At 37.9% G+C, this 27,304-nt stretch overlaps 1 protein-coding gene across 8 annotated transcripts in view; it reads left to right on the top strand.

Annotated features, from left to right (window-relative positions):
• The window catches only part of PRIMPOL (primase and DNA directed polymerase), a 35,653-nt gene that overhangs the window by 2,676 nt on the left and 5,673 nt on the right, over positions 1-27,304 (top strand). For 5 of the 8 annotated variants that reach the window (XM_058192215.1, XM_058192214.1, XM_058192217.1 and 2 more), the window contains exons 2-14: positions 1,419-1,492; positions 4,572-4,756; positions 5,413-5,504; positions 6,591-6,729; positions 8,321-8,468; positions 8,647-8,925; positions 12,449-12,611; positions 14,120-14,217; positions 15,272-15,358; positions 16,175-16,283; positions 18,216-18,298; positions 18,386-18,432; positions 19,611-19,943. In XM_058192215.1, coding sequence (XP_058048198.1) covers positions 1,471-1,492; positions 4,572-4,756; positions 5,413-5,504; positions 6,591-6,729; positions 8,321-8,468; positions 8,647-8,925; positions 12,449-12,611; positions 14,120-14,217; positions 15,272-15,358; positions 16,175-16,283; positions 18,216-18,298; positions 18,386-18,432; positions 19,611-19,943 — 1,785 coding nt within the window. In that variant the 5' untranslated portion in view covers positions 1,419-1,470. The other 3 variants (XM_058192216.1, XM_058192212.1, XM_058192213.1) reach the window with 3 other exon arrangements.

The following is a 27,304-nucleotide window of genomic DNA, read 5'->3' as shown; positions in this document are numbered from 1 at the left end:
CCATCCTTTAAAAGGTAGGTAAAATGAGGACCCAGATTGTTGGGGGCAATAAGTTGACTTTGTATATAATATACAAATGGATGAAGACTATTGCTGACATAGTGTAAGCCGCCCTGAGTCTTCGGAGAAGGGCGGGATATAAATGCAAATAAAAAAAAACAACTCAAGATTTAAGTCATAACATTTCTTCAACCTTTCTCAGATCCCTTGTGATATCATGGTAGCCATACACACATACCCCAGTAGTCTGCAGACCACAGATTGACAACCACTGGAACACATATTGGCAATCCAAGATTGTAAATCTTGAATCAAATTCTTTTTCCATCATTGATGTATAAATGTATATTTCCAAAAGAATCATAGCCAATAGTTCTTTGTGACATGTAAACAAGCAACAAAAGGCGAAAATTAGCTACATAATGAAAATTGATTGAATTTGAAAGATTTGTTATAATCAATTCCATTAACAACTTTTAATGAGTTGCAGAATGTTTCACAGGTTGATTAAATGTGCATTTTCAATCTAATAACAGTTTGAGAAACATAAAAGTAAGTTATAAAAAAACTACTTCGATGTAGTGATTAAGACATGAGGCTAGAAACTGGGAGACTGTGAATTCTAATCTCAGCTACAGCATAAAGCTGACTGGATGATTTTCGGCCAGTGACTTTCTCTCAGCCCTAGGAAGGAAGCAATGGCAAATCACTTCAGAAATACCTTGCCAAGAAAACTGCAGGAACTTGTCCAGGCAGTCTCCAAGAATTAGACACAATTGAGTAGAAGGGAAAAAAAGATAAGTTAACTTACAGTGTAGTAAACAAAATCTAGCAAAATTTTGGACATATATAGTATTTTTCTCTCTCTATTAAACTAATAGACTATTGTATAAATTACTGAAAATGTGAACATAATCTAATCTCACTGCTAAATTATCTGCTAAACAAATAATTCCCTCAACACTGTCAAACTATTTACTAAATCTGCACTACTATTAATCTTCTCATCATTCCCATCACCCATCTCCTTTTACTTATGACTGAATGACTGTAACTTTGTTGCTTGTATCCTTACGATTTATATTGATTGTTTCCTGATTGCTTATTTGTACCCTATGACTATCATTAACTGTTGTACCTTATGATTCTTGATAAACCTATCTTTTCTTTTATGTACACTGAGAGCATATGCACCAAGACAAATTCCTTGTGTGTCCAATCACACTTGGGAAATATTCTATTCTATTCTATTCTATTCTATTCTATTCTATTCTATTCTATTCTATTCTATTCTATTCTATTCTATTCTATTCATCATTAACTTGAAAAAATGCAATAAGGGTAACAAGTTTCTATTGGTAAAAATTCAATAACAGTCTGGCTCTTATTAATCTAATATTTTATGTATTTTCATACAGGTATTTTCTTTACTTTTGAAAACTAAAGATTGAATGCTATTGATTACTATGCATGGAAACTGTCATGAGTATCGGTAAGTTCATTGTTTGAAAGCCTGATAATGTTTATAATGTATTTATTCACAATAAATATTTGGTAAGTAGTAAAAAGACTTGCAATTAAGTTTTGATTTCTGTTGTGTATTTCATTCTCCTGTTGCATATACTATGAAAATCTGCTTAAGAAAATAGAAAGTTAACTGGAACTTTTTAAAAAAAAACCTATTTCCCCCTTCCAATTTCATTTCCACATTTTTACTGCATTCTAATTCCTTCCATAAATGAAATAACATTTTTAATATGCTTTCACATATACATTGAATGTACTTTGAGAATCTTGATGCTAAGCTAATGAAATGAGTATATACCAGCATAGGGAAGTTTTTCTTTCCAGTTGTAGACTATTGGCTTTCCTTATTTGTAATCAGATTTCAATACGGGTATAAAATTGTTGCAACAAGTAGTTAAAGCTTTGTGTTATAGTTACATATGGTGACTATTTATTTATTAGATTTGTACCTGCCACTATCGAAAGAGTCTGCACTTTGCAGTTTAGTTATGAGAATAATATCCTAAAACATACATACTGTAGTAGAAAATTAAAGACAATGGCAACAAAGTTCCGTTCATAACACATCAATAGCATCTCAACTTTGAAAGGCACTCAGAATAATTTAGCTTTTAATAGTTTATAGGGGGATCAGTGTAATTTCCTGAGTAAACTATTTGTAATTCGAATGTACTCACTGAATAATAGTGCTTGTATGCTTCATCGCCTTTACTGCAACAAATAAGTAACAATGCATTTCCTGACACATGCATATATATGACAGGTCAAATCATGCTTGGTCTTGTTAATGTTGTATAAAGCTATATATCTGTTTATAATTGCACCAAGAACTGAACAGAGAACCATTGTCGAATCAGAAGTGTAATGCTGTTTCCAACATATGCCAGCCAGCATTTGGACCATTGCATTCTGGATGCAGAAAGAAGTTAAGTTAAGAAGTTCAGATATAGCTACTTTTTGAATACATTGTAGTGATCAGAGGAAATACCATTAAATGGTCTTCCCAATCTAAGCAGGCCTGCAATGGGCACAACAATCAGAGCTGCTGCCACCTTCTCCACCTGTTTATCCTGCAAGACCTGTTCTCTTAGGAATATTACACCTCATTCGGAGACCACACTGAGGCTGACAGAATTCCTTGATCTACAAAGAGTAACTCTGTTCTGAATAGGGTTAGGGTTATTTTGTCCCTTCTGGCCTCTAATATTTACTCTCAGATGCCAGAAGAAGTCATTCACAGATCTCTTGGATGTCCCAGGATTACACTGTATACTTGCTGATAATACCATACTTGGTACAGAGGAATGATCTATCAGTTTGATGTAAATGTCAAAAACCAGGTGAAAGAAGACGATAAACTGCAAATGGGAGTAACTATCAGGCTAATCTCTCCTCCTACTGTCCAAATGGAATCACGCACTAAATAAACAGTAGAACCATCATAGGATAATGTTTCTAATCACCAATCTTTTCAAATGCTCCAGAAAGATGCCAAGGCTAAATGTTCTAGAAGGCAGTGGTGAAATCTGAACCGGTTTACTACCAGTTCGCTGGCTGCACATATGTGCTGCGCGCATATGCGCTGTGCACACCACGCACCAAAGGCAAGATGTGCGCACAGTGCACATCAAAAAGAGGCATGGGGTAAGGAGAACAGTGTGCAGGGGGTGATCAGCTGTGGCATGCAATCTTTTTTTTTTTTTTACTTTTAAAAGCATTTTTTTAACAACTTCTTCGGCCAAAGAGATTGTAAAAAAAAAGCTTTTCAAAGTAAAAAAAAAGCCTCTGATGATCAGGCAACTCAGCTGGGATCATCAGAGCCTTTTTTTCTTTTAAAAGCATTTTTTACAACCTATTCAGCCAAATAAGTTATAAAAATGCTTTTAAAAGTAAAAAGAAAGGCTCTGGCGATCGGGGGGCGGGCAGGGATTTTTGCTACCAGTTCTCCAAACCACCCGCCACCATCGCTACCGGATTGGCCAATCCAGTCCAAACCGGGAGCATTTCACCCTGATAGAAGGCCACCAAAAGATCTAAAAGAACCAAATGGGATATGCCATCCTCATCCAGCTTCTAAAAAGTTCATAAGAATGGCCAATATTGTTGCATTCTATATCCATTCTATGTTTCATGCTGAGTGAAAATGGTCCTAATAATCCACTTTCTGTATTATGTTCTTTAAATGTGCTATTATATCCTCAGTAATTTTCCTAAGAGAAAGCTGGAGACAGAATGCTAGCTATCAGGACCAGAAGGCTTTCAGCATCACTCTCTCCTGAAGACAGGTTGGATCCAGATCATCACACACTTCTGATTCTCGAAGTCAGGAGGATCCAAACTATAAGTGGTCAGAAATAGCCAGAGAGCACTTTAACAGAGCACCTTAACAGAGAGAGGACTACTTCAGTGACTAATCAGGCACTCAATATAACTCTACAAAATCAGTGGAAAACTACCCAAACACCCACTGAAGTCCATTCTGATCCATAAGATGCCTGTGGCAGACCATATTTATTGGTTTACTCATCCCATATAGACCAATAGATCTTCTTTGGACTAGGAAGAGATCTGGCAAAGGATGATAGAAATAACTTCTGTATCCAGTTTACTAAATATCCAAAGCAAGTCCAACGTGTGCCTTCCTAAATCCGGAGGAGTGGATCCCAGCCTAACATGTCTGGTCTAGGATTATATGGAAGAAGCCCATGGAGGCCAAGAGCAATATCTGACTCAGCTTCATATCCATAAAAGTTGACATTAGCCAATATCAACACCAAAAGATCTTTGTCTTACATAGGGATTCTGCCAGACTGCAGTAAGATCCCCAACTTTTTGCCAGAGCCAACATAAATACAGACATTTGGGAAAATAAACATCTAACTTTCTTCCACATCCTGGACTACATTCTATAATATTTTTATAAATTACTATGAAACTTCTTCACAATTTATACATTTATATTTTGATAAACATAATGTTACTATTGGATTGAATTGGGATTTTTTTCGGGAAAGGTCTTAAGTGTTTACTGTTAATTGCTTCAGGATCGACCAAGAGAAAGTGGGAAGAAAAACTGAAGAAAGTTGAGAAACTAACATCTTGCTATAAGCGGAGGCCTCTTTGCTCCAGTTACAAACCAAAACTGTCCAATCCATTGCAACCACCTTCAGTTTGGAAGCTATTCTATCGCCAAACTCATGCATTTAACTATGCCAAGACTTGTAAAGAGGTACAGTAGTAATGAATAAGGCATCATTTTTGACAATTGAATGTTAACAAGTGTTACAGGTTTTTGATAATTTGGAAATTAATTTATTATTACTTAATTTTATTTATGAAATGCTCCACATTCAAAAAACAGGTTTAGTCTGATTTACTATACAAATCCTTGGATATTTAAAATATGAGCTAATAAGCTTAGGAAACAGCCACATTTTAATTACATAGTGAAGAAACTGAAAATTAAAATGCACAAAGCCAACTTCCTTCTGTTTCTTTTGAAGGAAGTCAGAAATGGTCAATTAAATAAATACCTCCTTTAATAGAAATGGCTGAATGCTGCTTACAGAATTGCGGTCGAATCACATCACTAAAAAATAAAAGAGGTCTAATTATACTTGGAGAAATTCTTAGATTACTACGATTATTTGGAAGGAGCAGGACTATCTGTATATTAAACAGAAAATATATTGCAGGATTTAGATAGAATAATACACAGCAAATAATAAAAAATTAAAAAATATAATTAAAGGAAGATTGTTTTTGCGTGACTTTCTTGTATTGTTAAACATAGGACAACAGAACTAAATTAATAAATAGCTTTGGTTAATATGACTTTCAGAAAAGCTTATGTAGTTATATATGTCATTGATGTTATTTCAAAAGGATGTTCATGTATTTGCTTTGGAAAAGTATGATGGAAATAATCAACGCCTCTATCTTGTGACAACTTATACAGAACTTTGGTTCTACTACCGGTATGTACCTGACAATTGAGAAGCAAATTATTTCTATAGCCTACATTGATGCAAATTCTGTCTAGCAAAGTTTATTCCGAAATTTGTATAGAATTGCAGTCTTTAGTATTTGTACGTTTATTTTTCTCATTATTATGAGATATAATGAATTTTATCAGACTTTTTTTAAAAAATAAAACTTAAATTCAGACTAGCTAGCTCTTTATTGTGATACTAGCTCTTTGCTGTGATGCTGAACATCCAATTTCTTATATTAAGTCTCTAAGCAGCTTCTTGAAATGTTTAAAAAGCACTGGGATCATTCTGTTGTCGGAATAATAGATAATATGGATATCTTTTAAATCTTCACTCGCAAACATTTTGGCTTATATAGTACCTTATGTTTGGGACACTTGTGATTTTATGATTTTAAGGTGATCCTTTAAAAATGAGAAATGCATGAAATAGGCACTAACAAGTCAACAAAGCCAGAATAAAAATAAATTTGATATATTAAATTTAAATTGAGTAAATACAGTTAATTATTTTCCCTTTCAGTCTCATTTGACAGTTTTTGAAAGGCCCTCGGGATATCTAAGACTTAATATGAATAGCTAGAGATTATGTGTTCTTGATATGGTGACTCATGAAGGTCTGCCTAAAAATGCAGCTGACATTTGGCATTCCTTCCTGAATTATTGTGGTTTTCCACAGTTGTCAGGTCAGAGACAAAGCAAACATGGAAAATTATATAAGTTTAAATAATAAATAATAAATAAATATAATTGTAAAATATTGTATAAAATAACTTGTATAGCATTTCTGCAACATTAAAACATTGCCTTGATTAGTATTCTTGTGATGGTTCTATAGATCACAGAGTTCTACTCTGTTTTAGACAAAGCTTGCTGAGGAACCCAAGATCTTCCAGGTGTTATTGAATTACTGAATAGCAACTCTCACATCCTTCACCATTATCTGTATTAGCTGAAACTGCTGGTAGTTTGGGGGGATGGAGGAATCCTTAGTCAACAGTACTGTACAGGGGAGAAGTTGGAATAGTTTACCTAATTATGGTGACAATATTATTTCTGGTTTTCAATATAGCAAACCTGAAACAAAACTGAAGCATTGCTATGAAATCATCCCAGAAACAGCTGTTTGCAAGCTTTATTTTGATTTGGAATTCTACAAACCAACAAATCAGGGAGCCAATGCAATTCAGATGGTAGCAGACTTAATTAAGGTATTTTTTTAAAAAAAGAATTGCAATTACAGACGTAACAACAGATAACAATTGTTAATTGTAATTAACAGATTAATGTCAGAATTAATAGCCAATAGAAGTTGAAAAGCTTTCTATAAATTCAAGTTTAAACCTGAAAATAAGTTTCAGTAGTTTTAGAAAGCGATATTATTTGTTTGGGGGAGGTGATATATGATAAAAATTATTTAACATAAGTTAATTATGTTAGTTATGATAAGGGTATCATAAATTTTTACATATGAAAATTAATGTTGTAAATGTACATGGGGAAGTGCATAGAATAGGCTCAGAAGAAGGAATGAAAGTTCAATAGTAGAACTGCATCAGTTTATGCACCTGAAACACAGTACAGTCTGGCTCAAGATATATTATGACATCTGAAAAGGTGGCCAACTTTTTCTGGGCTTAGAAGCTAAGCAAGCTCAGACAAGAATAATACATGGAAATATTACCAATTTTTTCAGTGGTAAGTTGAAAAAACATCTAAAGTGTACCCAGACCTGTCCACAAAGTCATCAGGAATTAAGCTTGACTTGAAGGAAATTTTATTCTTTACAATGTCAGAAAAGGAAAACTAAATATGTTTTTATATATCTGAATCTAAGTGGAGATTTTGGAAAAAGAGATTACATGCTTTAACTTACTATGTGTATGTGAAGTATAAGATACTAGGAATGACCACTGAAGTATCAAGTATAACTTAAGAAAACAGTTCAAAAGCACTTGGATTATGTAACAATTATTTTTTTGTTGTTGGTTAAAAGACAATCACTTTTTAAAAATTGCTAAAATCCAAATCCAAATCCATTCCCATGCTCTATTGCAGGGCTGTCAGATGCGTCACACGCTGGCCACACCCATGCCTAGTTTAGCACAGGGGGGGGAAATCCCAATATGTAATGTGACACCACCGTGACAACGCAAGTTTGACACCCCTGCTCTATTGTGTCTGTAATATATCTGTTGTTCTAGAATAGTCAAAGTGAACTGCTATGCAGGTGGCTGAATAGATTGCTATTTGAGGAAAAAGAAATGGCAGATGCTTCATGTAAATGGATATGTATCAGGGGTTTGAGAGAGTCTTCTCTACATGTAATCTCTAGGTTACATGCTTACTCTGGGACCATTTTATCACCACCAGCCCATACATTTCTGGAAAAGAGAGCCAATCTTTTCAGACTTTTTTCCCCCAGTCTGCAGAGGATGCAAAATGGATGCCTTAAGCCCTGCAGAGGACAGCCATTAAAGATTCTTGAAACTGAAATGTGGGCCAGTTTTTCCTATTTGGCATAGAATGCTGAAAGGACAAAATGAATACTTTGAGGATTAAATACTTATTTCACTCCTCAAATTTTCTTTCCAGTTTCAAAACTTGTCCTACCTATTACTAGGAGATAATGAAGCCATTCTCAGTGGTTCTGAGGCCAATATTTTTTTGAAAAAGTTCTCACAACCATAAGAATGTTGTGGTAGTATATGGAACTATTTGTTATGTTTGTCTGCCTTTACATATGAACATACATAAATATAAAATAAAGAGGTGTCATTGTGATTGGGTGGTTTTTTTTAGTTTATAGGTAGAAAACTAGATGAATACTATGAAATTAAATGCTCAGCTGAGAATATTTTGAAATTGGATTCCAGCACTGAAGAAAAATATAGCTGCCATTTAATATTTCTACTTGAAAATGCTGCATTTAAGAATAATATCCACATAGGTAAATATTTCATATTTCAAATGCAAGTTCCAATTAAATTGCTTTTATAAACTTTATACCGTTCAGTTTGTATAATAAATACTGTGATTTAATCACTTTACAAGAGAAAATTACAGGTTTTTATCGTGATTTTTCAAATGTTTATATACTGTTTTTCTCTATTCTGATTATTCTAAAGGTAACTTTTTAAGAACAATTTTGCAACCTGCTATTCTTTTAACTAAGAATAACGATGCAATGGACCCCCAAAACATCAACTCTGTTGGTCGGTGTTATAAAACTACCATTGATTTGCCTACGTGTCTTGAAAATGACAGTTTAGTCAAAGATGCATGTCAGAACTTGAAACTGAACTCTTACAAAATATCAGGAAAAGGAACATCAGAAGAAAATCCAGATCTTTCTTTTTTAATAGTGAATGGTAAACAAGGAGGAAAGCAACTGTTTGTGGATCTTGGTAAATATATACCTAAATATACTGTCTAGATTTTGCATAGCATGCCAGGATTGTTTAAGATTGCAAGTATTCCTTTCCGTGAGACATGCAGCTTTGAAAACAGTAATTCATGGCTTGTGTAGGGTTTACTACAGAATTAGCATATTGGGACAAAGCATTTTCATGGTGTAAGTTGATTAAAGGATATGTTTTTAACTATGAAACTCCATTGTGCCTGATGACATTTTAAGATCTAAAAAAGCTATGAACAGCTATTTCAAATATATATGAATTGAACAGCATTAGTTAAGAACATGATTGGTTTGTGTTGTGTGAATAGCTCCATTATTTTCAAATGTGACATTCACCGGAAAATAGCTGGCAAATACACCTGAAAGTCCAAATCTAATATTTTATATTTTTTTCTCTTAGTCTATGTAGAATTTGTTATGCACTCCAGGGAATATTTGTATATTACTTAACTATTTTTTTCAATATATTTCTATGTTTCGGAACTCTAGCACAAATTTGAGTGTTACATGACATCTGATGCTGCAGTGTAGGCCTGACTCAATTTCTTCCCAATGTATGATACCAAATCTTATAATGGTGCAATAGGAAGAATATCTGTAGGACTTCGTTCATACAATTATATGCACCTACAAAATACATAAAAATTATGTATGCAAAATAGGCAATTACACCATAATATATCATTTTTGACATAATTTGAGTTTTTGAAGAATTAACTTTTGCATATGTATAATATAATCTTCAGGTTATAGAGCAGAAATTAATTTTAGAATAGAATTTTAGAATTACACAATCACCAAATTGGGCTTGCATATATCCTTAAATTTGTATTTGCTCCATTTCCATTTATGAACATTTATTAGGGATTTCAGAAAAAATGTAATGTCAGTGTTTACTGTGTTTAAAATATTTTCCCCAAGCATTCAGACTGAAGAACACATGTCAAAATTTGAAGAGTTCAAAATTCAGAATAAATGTTAAATTTTGAATCATAACTTCATTTGTGTTTCAATCAGTATTTCCCAAATCTTTTCCTCCATTACCCACAAGTATTTTTGGGGTTCAGCAAAAAGTCAGAAAGTTCAGACTGCCCCAAGAACTGTTGATATAGTTTTACAGAGGAATTATTGACTCTGTCATTTGTACTACAGGTAATCCTTGATTTACAACAGATCACTTAGTGACCGTTCAAACTTACAACGGCACTGAAAAAAGTGACATGACTATTTTTCACTTAAGACCATTGGAGCATCCCCATGGTCACATGATTTACATACGTGACAACTGATTCCAGGGTCCACTGTTCCAGGGTCATGTGATCACCTTTTTACAATCTTCTGACGAGCAGAATCAATGGGGAAACCAGATTCACTTAACAACCTTGTTACTAATTTAACAACTGTTTTGATTCACTTAGCAAAGGTGACGAGAAAAGTCATAAAATGGGGCAAAATTCACTTAATTAATTTTTTGCTTAGGAACGTAAATTTTGGGCTCAGTTGTGGTTGTAAGTTGAGGACTACCTATATAAATACCTGGTTTGGTAGAGCAAACAGACAGCACAGGTACAGACTTCAACAAATAGTGGATTTGTTGAAGTTTGGTAGAGCAAACAGACAGCACAGGTACAGACTTCAACCAATAGTTTTATCCACCAGGGTGAATAAAAATTGATAATTAAAATAATAATAATAATAAAAAAAATATATAAATCAGATTTATTTTTATTTTTATCAAATTTATTTTAATGAAATGCTTTTGGAGTAAAAAATCTATCTAAAGATAGTTTTCTATGAAAGATACATTAATAATTTAGTTTATTCTTTAAATCAGGGGTCTCCAACCTTGGCAACTTTAAGACTTGTGGACTTCAACTCCCAGAATTTTGGGAGTTGAAGTCCACAAATCTTAAAGTTGCCAAGGTTGGAGACCCCTGATTTAAATGGAGCTTAGTTATATAGTGTGAGGCTATATATTCTGCAATATTGGGACTGTCAGTGAGACAGCAGGTCAGAGGAGGAACTGCTTCAGGACAGAGATGACAGTTGCTCTTTAAAAATTATGATTTAAATCGAGCCTTTTTACAAGTGATTTAAGTCATGATTTAAATGTTTTAAATTGACTTGGTTTAAATCAAATAGCAATAGGACTTATATACCACTTCACAGTACATTTATAGCTCTCTTAAGCAGTGTACAGAGTCAGCATATTGCCCCCAACAATCTGGGTCCTCATTTTACCGATTTCGGAAGGATGGAAGGGCGAGTCAACCTTGAGCCTGGTGAGATTTGATCTGCCAAACTGCTGGCAGCCGGTGATCAGAAGTAGCTTGCAGTACTGCACTCTAACCACTGCACCACCAGCCTTCTTTCTACTGATGACCTGTATACTTTGCAGGTTAGGAGGGCTGAGCGAATATCTACAGACCCCTCACAACCTGGACATAAACCGTTTCAACTCCTCCCCTTGGGATGCTGCTATAGGGCATTGCTCACCAAAACAACTAGGCACAAAGACAGTATTTTCCCCCTCAGGTTATCAATCTGCTGAATATCTAATTACCACTGTACTATCTTATGTCTAAGGATATTTACCCTTAGTAAATATGTAGTATGGCTGTATTACTGTTACCTTTCTCATCTTTTCTTCTCCTATTGGTATTTTATGATTATATTACTTTGTTGTTTGTATGAGAGCTTATGCACTGGAGACAAATTTCTGCTGACCGTTAATAAGATTCCTGTGCATAGGCTTTTAGTAATAAATCAGCTTAATTGAACTTTCGAGTGTGGACCTAGTAGTCTTTTGCACCTGGCAAACAGTTTTGTGTTCTTTATGAAGGCAGGTGTGGAAAAACCTACATTCACAAATGTAGGTTCTTGAAAATGGCATCACAGCCTCCCCAGCTACCACATTGAGAATTTATTGTGAATTGTTAACAAGAAAAACTCCAAATAACCCTTTTCTTCAATTAACATGTTGCAATGAGTTTGACCTAAGCTCAATCATTTATTTATTCGTTTAATTTGTATCCTGCCTTTATTATTTTTATAAATAACTCAAGGCAGCATTTGCTCTGGAAAACCATTTCAATGGGTTTGTGTGTTGTGATCCAAAGAAAAACCACTTTTACCCAATTTTGGATAATTTACTTGGAAAGCACTCGTTTAAATAAAAAGCAATCCTTTAAGGTAATGTTTTTTAGCCAATTTGTTTCAGAAAAATGGTTTAAGAAACTAGGCCACATGAAGGAGAATTTTTGGATTCTATTTTTTTAAAAAAATGACAATTCTAGTTTAACTTTTGAACACATACACATGTATAATTTGTCTTATTTTTCTATGTTCTTTTTTATTTTAAAGGAATACAACGATAAACTGAGGACTATAATTCAGTAAGGTTAAACATTCTTATACAAACTGAAATCCATAGTCTTAAAAAATGGCAGTTGAAATTATTTGCATTCATGGATTAAAAACCCCAATACTTTTGTATATTTTTCTTTCCATAGGAGTTTATACAAAAAATAGAAATTTTCGATTATACATGTCATCAAAAGCAGGACACAGTGTCATTTTGAATATTGCAGAAGATAACAAGTTTGTTCCTAAACCTGTAAATAATTCTTGCATAGATGAACAGTATTTTTTGTCTTCCTTGATCTGCAATGTAAGGTAGTAATTTCAAATATTGCCTTTCTTTTTAATTATTATTGAATATGTTTATTTGTAGCAGCAATAGAGATTTCCTTTGTCTGTTGGGAATGCTTGAGGCAACTATGTTACACAGAATCATACTAGATACACTTTTTGAGGCAACTATGTTACACAGAATCATACTAGAGTTTAAGCATGCTAAGAGTTACTAGTTTGAGGAGTTGGGTTTTCTCAGGTTTGGATCCTTGAAGATAAACAGCTCAGTCACAGAAGGAAATCCTTGTCCTGGTCTACCTCTCTTCTATTTTAAGTCTGCATCTTGAAATTTAAGTCAACTTCTGTCATTTTATATGTAATATATATTGCAGTGAAAACACTCTTAAAATACTTTGCAAACTAAAAATAGCATTTTCTTTTTTTTCTTTTTTTTTTAATTGCTTTTTTCTAACAAACAAAAAAGAAAATTATGAAAAAAGTACATTATTGCACCCTTGTGCTATACATAAAAAAGGAAGATTTGGGTCTTCGGATATGTCCTCATGATTGCCAAAATCCACGTTCTCGAGGTACAGGTACCGAGGCGTCCAATTTTCCAAGCGCATAGTCCACGAATGGTTTCCAAGTCTTCCAGAAAATATCTTCTTTATACACACCACTTCTAATTTTAATATCACATGTCATTTTATCATTTAAGGCTAATTTCCACATTTCAGAATTCCACTCTTCTATTCTAAAAATCACATCTAATTTCCAATATCTAGCTATTATAATTCTACCTATTATAATCATAATTCTAATCAATTCTTTTTCATATTTTGTTAATTCTATTTCCTTAATTACCAACAATAATATAGTTTCCACTCTCAATATTATTACTTTCCCCATCATTTCAAATATCATTTTCTCCAATTGCTGCCAAAACTTTTTAACCTTATCACATTTATACCACATATGTTCATAAGTCCCCAATTCCATCTCACATCTCCATCATTTTTTACTAATTTTTTTATCCATTTGTGATAATCTTATTGGAGTCAAATACCATTTCCAAACAACTTTATAATTATGCTCTTTAATCCTTATAGATAAAGTTCTCATAATTCTACTATTCCAATTCACATTCCAATCTGACTCTGGTATTTCAATATTAAGATCTTTTTCCCAATTTGTCCTCATCACTCTTTGTAATTTTTCATCAGAGTTTATAATCTTATAAACCCTACTAACGAGTCCCTTTAGCCCAATTTCATCTTTCATAATCCGAGATACTAAATATTCAAATTCAGTTTCACATCTATTTATCGAATAGTTTTCCCTTAATTTTTTTGTCCATTTTTCTATCTGTATTTTTTCAAACCAACTTAACCCTAATTTTTCAGTAATTTCTTTATTCCTCCTTTCATTTTCCAAAACTTTTCATTTTCTAAAAATTTTCTAATGGGCAATGATGGAACGGAAAAGATATATGAATAGAGAAGTATGGTTGGGAAAAATTTATGCTTATAATTCTTGTTGTTTTCCATCAGATTTTCAGATTGCTTAAAAATTTTGACCTGTGACAACCAAGAACATGCAAGAGACCTATCCCTGTATTTAGAAGACAAAATATCAAGGAGCTGTCTGGGTATTTCCATTAGATTAAATTGAAATGCTCGTTCTAGTAATAATTGTATGGCATGGACATCAGTATTTCACAATATGTAAATAAATGTAATTTTCAAACTTAATTCTGTGCATCAGGAGTGCACTTTCACCAAAAAATTCTGTGCTGTAAAATATCTATTGGTTTAACTTTCTGTAAGGTAATCGGTGAAACAATATTACAGATTTGAAAATGTGTTTTGCTTCTGAGCAAAATGCCTTTGTAATATTGACCATGAATAATTATGAAAAGCTTAGAAATTACTTATAGGTGGTAGTCCTTGACTTACAATTGGTCACTTACCGACTTCTTGAAATTACAAGCAAACTGAATTTACAACCTAGATTCAAAGTTCTGACCGTCACCTCCCCCAAGACACATAACTGCACTTCAGGTGCTTAGCAATACCACTGCATTTATGGCAGTTTGCAGCATTACATGGCCAGGTGACCACATTTTACAACTGTTTTGCTGAAAAGTAGTACTTCCAGTTTCTGGCAAAACAGTGCCCATAGCAAATAATAGGTTCGCTTTAGATTCCCGTGTTCATTTAATGACTGCCACAAAAATGCTGTATAATGGGTCCATCACATGATTGATCCATTTTACAACTGTTATGACTTATGACTATAATGGGCAGGCTCCATTACTGTTGTAACTTGAGGACTTCTTGTACTGTATTTTCTAATGCAGACTTAACTAGAGAGGATCAGTGCTCACGTTAATGAAATAAGAAATCATACTGGAAGTATTTTAACATTTTAAAGTGCTTTTATTTTAAAACACTAGGCATGTTGTTACAAAATGCTAATCCACTACATGGATTAATCATAACTATACCTGCCATTTCCTCATTCATATACATCTGCCCTTTCTCTGAGTTTGAAAATCAGGCTATTGCTGTCATTCAAGAGAGGAATTAGCAAACATATTTTGATGTATAATGCAAATGTGCCCCATTGAATCCTAGCTGGTTCTTACTATGATTATTTTTTTAATTTGTTGATAAGAATAAAGATGTAATTTTTTTTTACAGCACCAATAGAAGGATGCCATTGTTCACCTTACCCAGAAATAGATAATTTTGTTCACACTTTAATCAAGAAAGATAATGTTCAAGGAGGTAAAAAAAATATACCCAGGAGAAATATGTTTTCTAAAGCAGCGGTCACAAGATAATTTTGGTGGTCCGCAGAAAAATTATTTGCATTTTTTATATTGCACTAAACCAGGGGTCCTCAAACTACGGTCCCTGGGCCAGATATGTGCAATGAATGGTTGTGTTGTTGCAGTCTCCCCCTTTGGGTCTTTTTGTGTGGGTCGGAGGGGGCAGAAATTCTGACTTGGGGTCTGCTTCAGCCTCCTGGGGCAGGGCTTTAGGTGAAGGTTAAAAGGAAATGCCGCTGGTGGCAAAGAGCCAGAGGGCCTTGTTCCAGTGGGACTGCCTCATGGCCTGGAACTGGCTGACCATCTCAGCCTGCTGAGTCTCCAGGTGCCGGTACCTGACCTTGCACTCCCACAGGTCTTCCCTCTGCTTGGAAAGCCTATGATCATAGTCCTCAATGAAGTGCTGACCTTCTTGGTCAGATCCAATTTGAACTGAGCCAGCTGTTTTACCAACTCTTTCTCATGGTGGCTGCTTAACTCCAACAACTGTTTTTTGTTGAGGCCCTAAGGAGCCTGGGGAAGCGAAGAGTGGTGGGAGGGGAGGAGTGAGTAGAGACTGGTGAGGTGCCCCTCTACATGAGTGATGTTGAGTTGGCCACGCCCAGTACCATGACCACCTAGCCACGCTCACCCAGCCTATCATTAAGCAGATCATATAAGTGGTCCACAGGATTTAAAACTATGAATTTAGTGGTCCCTGAGGTCTGAAAGGTTGGTGACCCCTGTTCTAAAGGTACTTATATTGTTTTCAAGAAATATCTTGTTTTTTTAGGAATAAGAAGATGGAACTACTTTTCACTTGAACAGCTTATTGTATATGACATCTCCAACTATCGGTGGTGCAGAAATATTGGCAGAGCTCACAAAAGTAATAATATAATGTAGGTTCACTTTTTTATTATTCTTAATAGCTACTTAATGTTTTGGAGCCTAAATTATATTTATTTCATCGTATATAGACTTTTGTAATTATGCTTAGAATTTGAAAAAAAAAGGGGTCACAGCAAAATTTGATATATGTTGGAATATAGGGAATAAAAATTTGACTGGAATCATTTTTAGTCAGCATCAATGAACAATGGCAATGAACTTTCTAAATCCAATATATGGGCACTTCTCTATGTTCATATACATGAGTATGCATGCATGCAGAGGTTCAGTATGAACAGTCTTAGTAAATCATTCAGTAGTGCTTAATCTTATATGTATGATTAAGTGGTGGCACGACAGCTTCCCCGGTACCTGGATGAATTTGTCTATCTAGACCCGTTCCAGTCTGGTTTCCTACCTGGGTACAGCACGGAGACGGCCTTGGTCGTGTTGGTGGATGATCTCTGGAGGGCTGGGAACAGGGATTGTTCTTCTGTCCTGGTCCTATTAGATCTTTCAGCGGCTTTTGATACCATCGACCATGGTATCCTGCTGCGACGGCTGGAGAGATTGGGAGTGGGAGGCACCGTTTTTCGGTGGTTCTCCTCCTATCTGTCTGACCAGACGCAGACGGTGTTGGCAGGGGGGCAGAGATCGGCCACGAGGCGCCTCTCATTTGGGATGCCGCAGGGGTCGGTTCTCTCGCCTCTCCTGTTCAACATCTATATGAAGCCGCTGGGTGAGATCATCCATGGTTTTGGGGTGCAATATCACCAGCACGCTGATGATACTCAGCTGTACATTTCCACCCCAACGAGGCCATTGAAGTGATGTCCCGGTGTCTGGAGGCTGTGCAGGTCTGGATGGGGAGGAACAGGCTTTGACTCAATCCCTCCAAGACGGAGTGGCTGTGGATGCCGGCATCCTGGTACAGCCAGCTAGTTCCATCGCTGACTGTTGGAGCCGAGTCATTGGCCCCTATGGAGAGGGTTCGCAACTTGGGCATTCTCCTGGATGCTCGGCTGTCTTTAGAAGATCATATGACGGCCGTCGCCAGGGGAGCTTTTTATCAGGTGCGCCTAATTCGCCAGTTGCGCCCCTTCATAGACCGGGATTCCCTATGCACGGTCACTCATGCCCTCGTCACTTCCCGCCTGGATTACTGTAACGCTCTCTACATGGGGCTCCCCTTGAAGAGCACCCGGAGGCCCCAACTGGTCCAGAATGTGGCTGCGCGGGTAATAGAGGGAGTTACTCATGGCTCCCATATAACACCTCTCCTGTGCAGGCTGCACTGGTTGCCGGTGCTCTTCCGGGTGCAATTCAAGGTGTTGGTTACCACCTTTAAAGCGCTCCATGGCACAGGACTGGGTTATTTACGGGACCGCCTGCTGCCACCGACACCCTCCCACCGACCTGTGCGCTCACACGGGGAGGGTCTCCTCAGGGTGCCATCAGCCAAACAATGTCGGCTGGCGACCCCCAGGAGGAGAGCCTTCTCTGTGCGAGCACCTACCCTCTGGAATGAGCTTTCTCTGGGGTTACGATTACTCCCTGACCTCCGGACCTTCCGCCGTGAACTCAAGACTTTTCTGTTTCACCGTGCAGGGCTGGCCTGATACACTACGGTTTTAATTGGGGTTTTTATCATTTTTATTATAGTTTTTAAATGGGGTTAGCCAAATTGAATAAGATTTTTAAAATGCTTTTAATTCTTATTTATAATTTGTTTTATGTTGGCTGTAAACCGCCCTGAGTCCTTCGGGAGAAGGGAGGTATAAAAATCAACTAAATAAATAAATAAAATAAATAAATTGTCCTATTTTTCTTAACAGTAACAGAAAAGGAGGGAATTAATTTCCTGGTATACAGACATCAAATAATAATATTCTTATTTATTACAGAACAAACATTTAATTCTAAAATCACATTTATATTTTAAGGATTATAATAGATTTGAAAAATGAAAATTGGTATCAGAAATGTCATGATCCTATTTGCAGAGCTGAAAACTTCAAGTCAGAATGTGAGTACATTCTGTAATTATCCCATTATCATTACTTATTTTAAATAAATTATTGCTAATATAATTTCACTTGTATTCATGACATAGGTTTTCCACTACCGGTCGAAGTATGCTTGTCCTTCCTTTTCAAAGAGGTATGTTTTTCTCTTTTAATACTGAAATCCAGCATAAAATAAGACACATGCCTAACCAAATAGTTAATTATGAAATAGAAACTTATACGTGTAATACATTAGCAGAATTATAAGTACATCTTTTTATCTTTGTTTATCTTATAATTAACTTAATTACTATAAACATAAAGTTTTACTAAATGTATTTTGTAATTATAAAGCTATATTTGGAAACCTTCCTTTAGAAGTATGTGCTACATCAGTTGAAGCTTTGCTGGGATTTGATTTCTAGGAATAGTTGTACAAAACTGTAAATGGGTGAAGTTCAGTATGAATCTATACAATTTGTTCAGTGTGCAGTTAAAAATAGATTTGTTTCCTCCATTAGAGCAGGATAAAGTAAATAATATCAGTAACCTGGAATGGGAATAGTTGAATAGAATATTTGTGTCCGAACTGAGAGATAGGGAAGACTGCATTTAATTCTTTTAAACTGGAGTTGTCCCTCTATATTCTGTTAATTTAAAGCAGCTTGCATGCAGTTCTTTATATCTGAAAAAAAATGTGCAGAACAACATTGTTATGGAAACAACCTATTTCTAATAACTGCCAATTGAAAACCATAAATATACACAGTTCATTTTCTAGAACAAAATATCAATACTTAAGAGTTTCTGTTCTACAATGGTTGGAGGTTATTCTATTAATCAGGTTTTGTCCTCCCCCTTGCTTTAATAAGGCTATTTTTTTTCCCAGCATACCCCTATAGGAACAAAACCAGTTAATGCAAGCCAAAAAAGGGCAACTGGGCATTTCAGGTGAAAATAATAATGAAATATACAGTGGCTGCAAGCTAAATTCCACTTCTTTCGTTTCATCAAATATGGGACATTACATAGATAATCACCATTCATCCTCTATAGCAGTGTTTTTCAACCTTAGTAGCTTTAAGATGTGTGAATTTCACTTTCGAGAACTTCCCAGCCAGTGTGCTTCCTTTCCATATACTCCACTATCATCCATCCACCCACCCACCCACCCAAATCCTAAAAACCCTCCCAGCAGTGTTCTGTTGTTCAGAGCTATATAAGCCTAGAACTTTGGGGGTAGGTTTAGTCAATATGTAATTGGTATTCTATACAGCACTCTCACCAGAAAAGTATAATTTAAAACTAAATTTTGATGTTTGCTCTTTAAAGGATGAAGAATATGTCGGTACAATAGATGAAAATAACACTGAAGAAAGAGCAAATACAGTTGATACTACAGGCTTATTGGACAGCATACCTTTTACTTCAGTGCAAGAAAATAGCAAGCCAAACAAGAAAAGCTCAAATGTTGAATGGGATCATGAGTTTGACGCCTGCCTTTTGGAAGCTTCTGAAGATGTAGAACTAATTGAAGCTACTGATAATTTTGATACTCAAAGGAACTGTACTGTGGATGAAATACCCGATGAGCTCCTAGCAGGTGTTTTAAGAAATTATGAAGTAAAGGAAAGAAAGGAAAGTTATCAAAACCTTGTGAATGAAGTAAGTATCACATCAGCACATACATTTGTCAATACTGAAAACCCAGCAAAAAATTAACTTGATTATTTCTCTAAAACTACTGTGGTATTATGTAAATAATATTTTTTAAATAAAATAATTTTTATTAAACTTTAAATTTTTAAAACAAAATAAAGAAAAGAAAAATACAACAAAAAACAAAAACATATTAAAAACACGTGGCAGACACAATATTATATATTTTACAGCTTGCCGTATTGGTGATGATATATATTCTGTTATTTACTCGTTCCTCTACATGCTTATATTTACATTGGTTTCTATTTACCGATACATCCTTATCCGGTTGACACAATTCAATGGTTTACACTTAACTTTAAAAAGGTTAACATTTCAATTTATAATTTTGATTTCTTTTTTCTAACCAATCATATAATTTATTCTACACTTTGTAGTATTCCAACTCTTCCCTTTCCTTAATTTCTAGCGTCATCTTGTCCCTTTCTGCATACTGTAAGATTTTTCGAATTATTATTTCCTCTCCTGGAACATTGTTTTGTTTCCATCCATATGCGACAGCGATCCTTGCTGCCGTTAATATATGAAGTATTAAGTATTGTAAATATTTATCTATTTTTGGGTTAATTATTCCTAATAAATAGAATTTTGGTTTAAATTCCATTTTTAGTTGGGTAATTTCCTCTAGCCAATTTTTAAAATTTTGCCAAATTTTTTTTATCTTGGGGCATATCCACCACATATGGTAGTGTGTGCCTAGTTTATACCCACATCTCCAACAATTTGGTGGTAAATTTGGGAACATTTTGGCCAATCTCGCTGGTGCCAAATGCCAACATTTTATACAGATTTTCTTTATAGGCTACTGCCATTGTTCATTTATAATTTCTATCCCACAATTTGTCCCACTTTTCTAATTCTATATTATGCCCGAAGTTTTTTGCCCAACAGATTGGGGTGTTGGCTTACCTGAACGCCCCTTCTTGGAGAGAGGGAAATGGCCATCAGGTGTGGGTTTATCTTCTCAATTCCCATTGGACCGGGTCTGCTGAATATTTTTCTTGTTGTCCCCGCTTCCTTTATGCTCTCCAGCTTTTCGGCAAGGACTGATCACAGACTGTCGTGTCGGACTGAAACAAGAAAGAGTTAATATCCTCCCACCCCCAAAAACCACAGTCGCCAAGGGTGGGACTGATGGCCGTTTCCCTCTCTCCAAGAAGGGAAGTTCAGGTAAGCCAAAGCCCCGTTCTCTCTGTCGGGGGAAACGGCCATCAGGTGTGGGACATACCAAAGCTAGATGTCCTCATGGGAGGGATACTGGCGACTAGTCATTGCTGATCCAGATGAACTGCCTGCAGAACTCGCCTCCCGAATGTGGCATCAGCCGATGCATAAGCATCCACACGATAGTGACAAATGAACGACGATGGACTGGACCATGTTGCGGCCCTACAGATTTCATCGATGGACGCCTGAGTACTCCATGCTGCCAATGAAGCGGCACTCCTGGTGGAATGGGCTGTAATATTCCTTGGGATCGGAAGAGCCTGCTTCTCATACGCTGTAGCAATAGTGGCCCTGATACATCGGGCTAAGACAGACTTGGATACCTTCGATCCCAAAGACACTGGTTGGAATGATACAAAAAGAGCTTCCGTTTTTCTAAAGGTTGATGTCTGGTTGATGTAGATTGTCAATGCTCTCCTCATGTCCAAAGTGTGCCATACTCGCTCCAGGTCATGAGAACGCTTTGGACAGAAATCCGGGAGCACGACCTCCTGAGACCTATGGAACCTAGTGTTGACTTTTGGAATGATAGCCGGATCCATCTGGAGTACTACTCTATCGACCAAAAATAAGCAAAGGTCCTGACAAACCAAAAGCGCTGATAGTTCTGAGATCCTGCGGGCCGAAGTGATGGCTATCAGAAACGCCACTTTTAGAGACAGGAAACAAAGTGACACCTCTCGGAGAGGTTCGAATGGAACCTTAGTTAATCCAGTTAGGACTGCATTCAATCGTCAAGTTGGCAAACGGTACACCATCGGTGGTTTGATATTAGTTGCACCGCGCAAAAACTGCTGAATCAGAGGAGCCCTGGACAGGGAGGATGACGAACCGCACCTCATGACTGAAGAGAGTGCCACCATCTGTCTCCCGAGTGTATTAAGGGCAAACCCTATGTCTAGTCCGTGTTGTAGAAAAGCCAAAATGTCCAAGATAGATGCCGAGGTAGCCTCCTGATCGTGATTGTTACACCAGGAAACAAATGTGCGCCAAGTAGCATCGTAAATCCTAATGGTGGAGTCCCGGTGAGCCGCAACCATGGTAGGAATGGCTTGTTCTGGAACCCTGGCCACTGCTAAAATGCGCCGCTCAGTCTCAATAGCCGTAGCCATTGTGGATCCGGATGTCTGAGCGGTTCCTGGCATAACTCCACCTGATCGTCTGGAATCTTCCACGGTTAGTGTGTCAAGAGTGCTATCAGATCCGGAAACCAAGGCCTCCTGGGCCAATAAGGAGCTACTAAAATTAGCTCTGCCCGTTCTGTCAGTATTTTGCGTATCACCCTGGGAATGAGCGGGAGAGGTGGAAAGGCAAACAGCAGGCCTGGAGGCCACCTGCTGCGGAGGGCGTCTAGTGCTTCCACGCCAAACGAGGGGAATCTCGTGAAAAATTGTGGCACTTAGTTGTTGGTTCTGTACGCAAATAGATCCACTAGCGGGCACCCAAAGCAGCACGATAAATCTTGGAAAATTTGCGGAGCCAAAGATCACTCCGCCTGATCTACGGTTTGACGATTGAGGGCATCCACTGCCCTGTTGTCCGTTCCAGATATGTGCTCCGCTTTCAAGGATCGTAGTTGTGACTCGGCCCAATGACCAAGGTGTAGAGCTTTGCCGTCATGTTGTCGGTAAGTACTAATACATCCTTGTCCAGTATTAATGACTTGAAGACTTGAAGAGCCAGAAGGATAGCTTGTAGTTCCAAAAGGTTGATACCCTGGTGAATTTCGGAAGGAGACCACTTGCCTTGGGCCATGTGCTGATCTAGATGAGCACCCCATCCCGACAGACTGGTGTCGGTCATGAGAACGCTCCGTACTGGCTCCCTGAAACACGAGCCTCTGGCTACTGCTGTTGTAGTCCACCACTCCAAGGACTCTGTCACTTCCTGTGGCAGAGTCACACGGCGATTGGACGCGCTGATGAGGTTCCTCTGGTCTGGCAAGAGGAACCACTGCAGAGGCCGACTGTGTAGGCAAGACCATGAAACAATGTCATAGGATGAGACCATCTTCCTTAATAACTGAGATAGCTTCACTAAAGGGATTGCTCTAGCCCTACTACAATCGGCAGCCAATTCAGAAAGACTATTCTGCCGGTCTTCTGACAAGAAAACCATGGAGTCCCGGGAGTCTATTCTCGCTCCCACGAGAATAGTTGTTGACAGGATTAGGTGACTCTTGTCCCAATTAATTGAGAACCCATGTGACTGCAGACTCCCAATAGTGAGAGAGATATATCCCTCTCTGCCCCCTTTTTAGAGGAGGACATTATCAAGATATCATCAAGATAGGCCTAAAGCCTTACGGGAATCTTGCGGATATGTGCCATTAATACCGACATAATTTTAGTAAAGACCCTTGGGGCTGAGGACAGCCCGAAGGGCAAGGCTCTGTACTGGTAATGACACCCGTTGTAGTAAAAACGTAGGAATTGACAGTGCTCCTGCCTGATAGGCACGTGTAAATAAGCTTCTGTCAGATCAATAGAGGAGAGGAAGTCTCCTGGGCGGATGCACTCCAATATGGATTTTAAAGAATGCATCTTGAAGTGGTGATAGGTTATAAATCTGTTAAGGCCTTGAGATCAAGAATTGCCTCCAACCCCCGATGGTTTTCTTAGGACAAAAAGGCGGGAATAAAATCAGTTTTCGCTGATTTGACGGGACTGGTTGGATGGCCCATATATCAAGTAGATGAAGGACTGCCTCGTCCATTAGCCCCCGGTTGGGCCCGTAGGAAGATAGTGAACATTGTCGGAAAACCGTGGGGTGGAGAGGAATTCTAGGGAAAGACCCCTTCGGATCGTTTCCCGAACCCAAATGTCAATAGTGGATGATTCCCATTGGGAAAAGAAATAAACCAACCAGCCACCAATGGGAAGGTTGGCGGGGGAATTATTTATTGCGACTGAAGGGCCTTCCCCACCCTCCCCGGAATGACTTACAATCATTTGGGCCCCAATCTGACCTGACTCTCATGCTGGTAACCTCCTCTGGTCAACAAAAAGCGTTGAGCTCGCTGACCAAAACTCCTGAATTCTTGGCCACGAAAGGAATGTGGAATCCTACTTTGGAGTTGTTTGATCCACATAAGGGCCGCCCGGTTAAAAAATGACGCGGCTGTAGAGGCTCTGATGGACCAGGCCGAAGCCTGATGTGATTTCATCAAGGAGCGATCCGCTCATTTGTCTTCAGGGCATAGAGCTTCATTGGCCAGCCCTGTAACATGTGAAGATGAAGTAAGAGCCACCACTGGAGCGTCTACCGTGGGGATTTGTAATATTTTGTCTAGGTCCTGAGCGCAACTGTAAAATTGTTTGTCGTTAGTGTTAGGGTTGGAACCCGATCCCGGGTTTTGCCATTGTCGTTGGACCACATCTACAAAAATCTTTGGGGCTGGAATGGCCTCTATTGCCACCGTGAGTTCGACAAAAAAATTGCCTGATGCGTCAGGTAAGGACTGAGGTTTCCCCTCAGCCGTAATAGTAAGTGGCCTGCGCTTTGAAAAGAAGCGAACAGAAGTGATGGGATTTGAAGAGGCCTACAAATGATGGTTGATCAGGACCCAGACTCTCATCATCCGACAGAGTCGTCTCATTGATGTCCTCTTCTCCAGACAACTCTTCCTCATCGTCCGTCTGAGGGGGAGTGATCTCTGAGTAGAGTATCTCTAGGGACTGGCGTTCTAGACTCCTCATTTCTATGTCTGTGCCTGAAGGAATGGCTCTCAGATTGAAGGCATTGAGTCACTCCTTGTCGGATAACTTCCGAAAGCATAAGACCGAATGAATCTGGAAGCTGCAGGACGGGTTGTTGAGACAAGGGTTGTTGAGGTTGAATAGGAAGGCTGGAATCCTGGTTGGTAGGCCTGAGAGGGGCAAAAACCTGCCCTGATCTCCGCTTGAGATTAAGTGCGGAAGAGAGGTGCCCCGTCTGGGGGATGATTTAGAGATGAAGGTACATCCCTATCAGGGGACCATGACCCCGACTCTATGGCCATAGGGATACGAGCAGGGCTCGTGGCCTTGGATTGGATGTCCATTGTTCGATGGCCCCGTGGGGAAGGTGAGGTAGATTTGCCGGTCCTCTCTGAGGCCTTGTGAAAAACCCTCTTTAGCACCCTGTGGTGCCTCTCCTCCGCTCGTGAGGCCTTCTTGGCTTTAGAACGGATAGAACAGCCTCGAGCCTTAGTGGGCGCTTGCCCTGATGACAGACCCTCCCCATGGTCGGTATGAGCGGCCAATGGATCCATGACGACAGCTCCTTTAGAGATACGGCTGCTTCGTCGGCAATCTTGAAAAAGGGAAAATTCCCGCCAAATTACCGAGCCAGAGGCCTGGGCTATTTAGAGCCTGTTTGCATACTCACAGGAAAAAGAAGGTAGCCGATGCTGTCGTCAGCTCAAAAAGGCATGTTTCGTGGCGTGCTGCGGAGCAGCCCGCCAAATTGCTGTAAAGGCACGCCAAGACAATTGCGCGCCTCCCTGTAGTTGGAGCCTCCCGCGCGGCAATCTGTGAGGCAACTCCAGCCGCCGGTGTCTTCAAACGGCGTTAGCTCTCAATATCGCTCGCTCTCTAGGCTATCCGTGATCAATGTAAATTAGCAGGACCCAATTTACGCCGCTCTCTGAGTTTGCCGTAAGCCTCCCCAATCGCTAGCCGCTGTCGGCTTCAAGCGCGAAGATTTAAATGGGAGCCTTCACTCCATCCAAGAGGCTGCGGAGGCTGTGTGGAATCCGTGGCTTCCTGCCACGCTAAATTAAGAAGCGGCCTTCCTGCAGCGCGTCAGGGCAAGCCTGTGATCGCTGTCAGGAAAATTCTGCATATCTGCGAATCTGCAGAAGCCTGCCACTAATGGCTTTCAGCAGGCTCGGGAGCAAGTCCCTTCACGCTGGAAAAGTCAATCACAATTCCGATCTTGTTTAAACAATTTAAATTTCAAGCCAAGGAATCTGACACCTCTGGTCCTCTTGGAAGACCGAGTCAAAAAGCTGGGGAGCATAAAGGAGGTGGGGACAACAAGAAAAATATTCAGCAGACCCAGTCCAATGGGAATCGAGAAGATAAATCCACACCTGATGGCCATTTCCCCCGACGGAGAGAACATAGTTTCTTTTACTGTTTCATCTTCCATTTTGTATTTTAAGAGAAAATTGAAAATTTTTGTGATCATTTTTTCCCCTAGCCTAGTAGAATTTTGTCTATATCCAATTGTTTTCTATGTATACCATATTGCTCCTGATCTTTTTTGAATCTGGTTTTTATTTGTAGATATGGCCACCATTCCATGTTTAATCCTTGTTTTTTCAAATCTTGAAATGATTTTGATTCCCCTTTTTCATTAAGTAGCTCTGCATATCTTATCATTTTGCTCAAAGTATTTGGGTAATATTGCTTCCATGGTTGATAGCCAAACTGGGATTTTGTATAATGATCTTTCTTAATTTTCTCCCAAACTTGTAAAAGGGCATTTCTTAATAGGTGTCTTTGAAAATATGTATGGTATTTATTTTTCCCATCTCAGAGAAAACTATGCCAGCCGATCTGGAGATCATGGCCTTTTATCGTTAATACTCATTTATTTTGTAGTTGAATCCATTTTTTAAGCCATGTTAGCGTTGTGGCTTGATAGTAAAGCTCCCAATTTGGGAGACTAAACCGCCTCTGCTTCTGCTATCTTGCAATATTTTCAGTTTAATACGAGGTTTCTTACCTGACCAAACAAATATTGATATTGATATTCAAACAAATTGTTTGAAGAAATTTTTCTCTAATTTAATCGGTATAGTTTGAAACAAATATAACAATCTGGGTAGTATGTTCATTTTAATCATTGAGATTCTACCAATCATCGATATTCATAATTTGGACCAAGTTTCTAAATCCTTTTGAATTTGTAAATAATAAATTTTGTATGTTTACTGTGGTTGATGAAGAATAAAGACAACTAGAGCTTAGAAGCAACTAGGTGTTAGAAAGATGAAATTTAGGATTTAGGAAAAGGATTTTATTGAATTGCCAAAATATGTAAATAGTAATGCAAGTACATAAATAGTAATGTGATATATTTAGAGCTGG

This window comes from Ahaetulla prasina, chromosome 8 (genome assembly GCF_028640845.1).
Source record: "Ahaetulla prasina isolate Xishuangbanna chromosome 8, ASM2864084v1, whole genome shotgun sequence".
In the NCBI taxonomy this organism is placed as follows: Eukaryota; Metazoa; Chordata; class Lepidosauria; order Squamata; family Colubridae; genus Ahaetulla; species Ahaetulla prasina.
The sequence above is the reverse complement of the archived record's forward strand: the minus strand, read 5'-3'. Positions and strand labels throughout refer to the sequence as shown.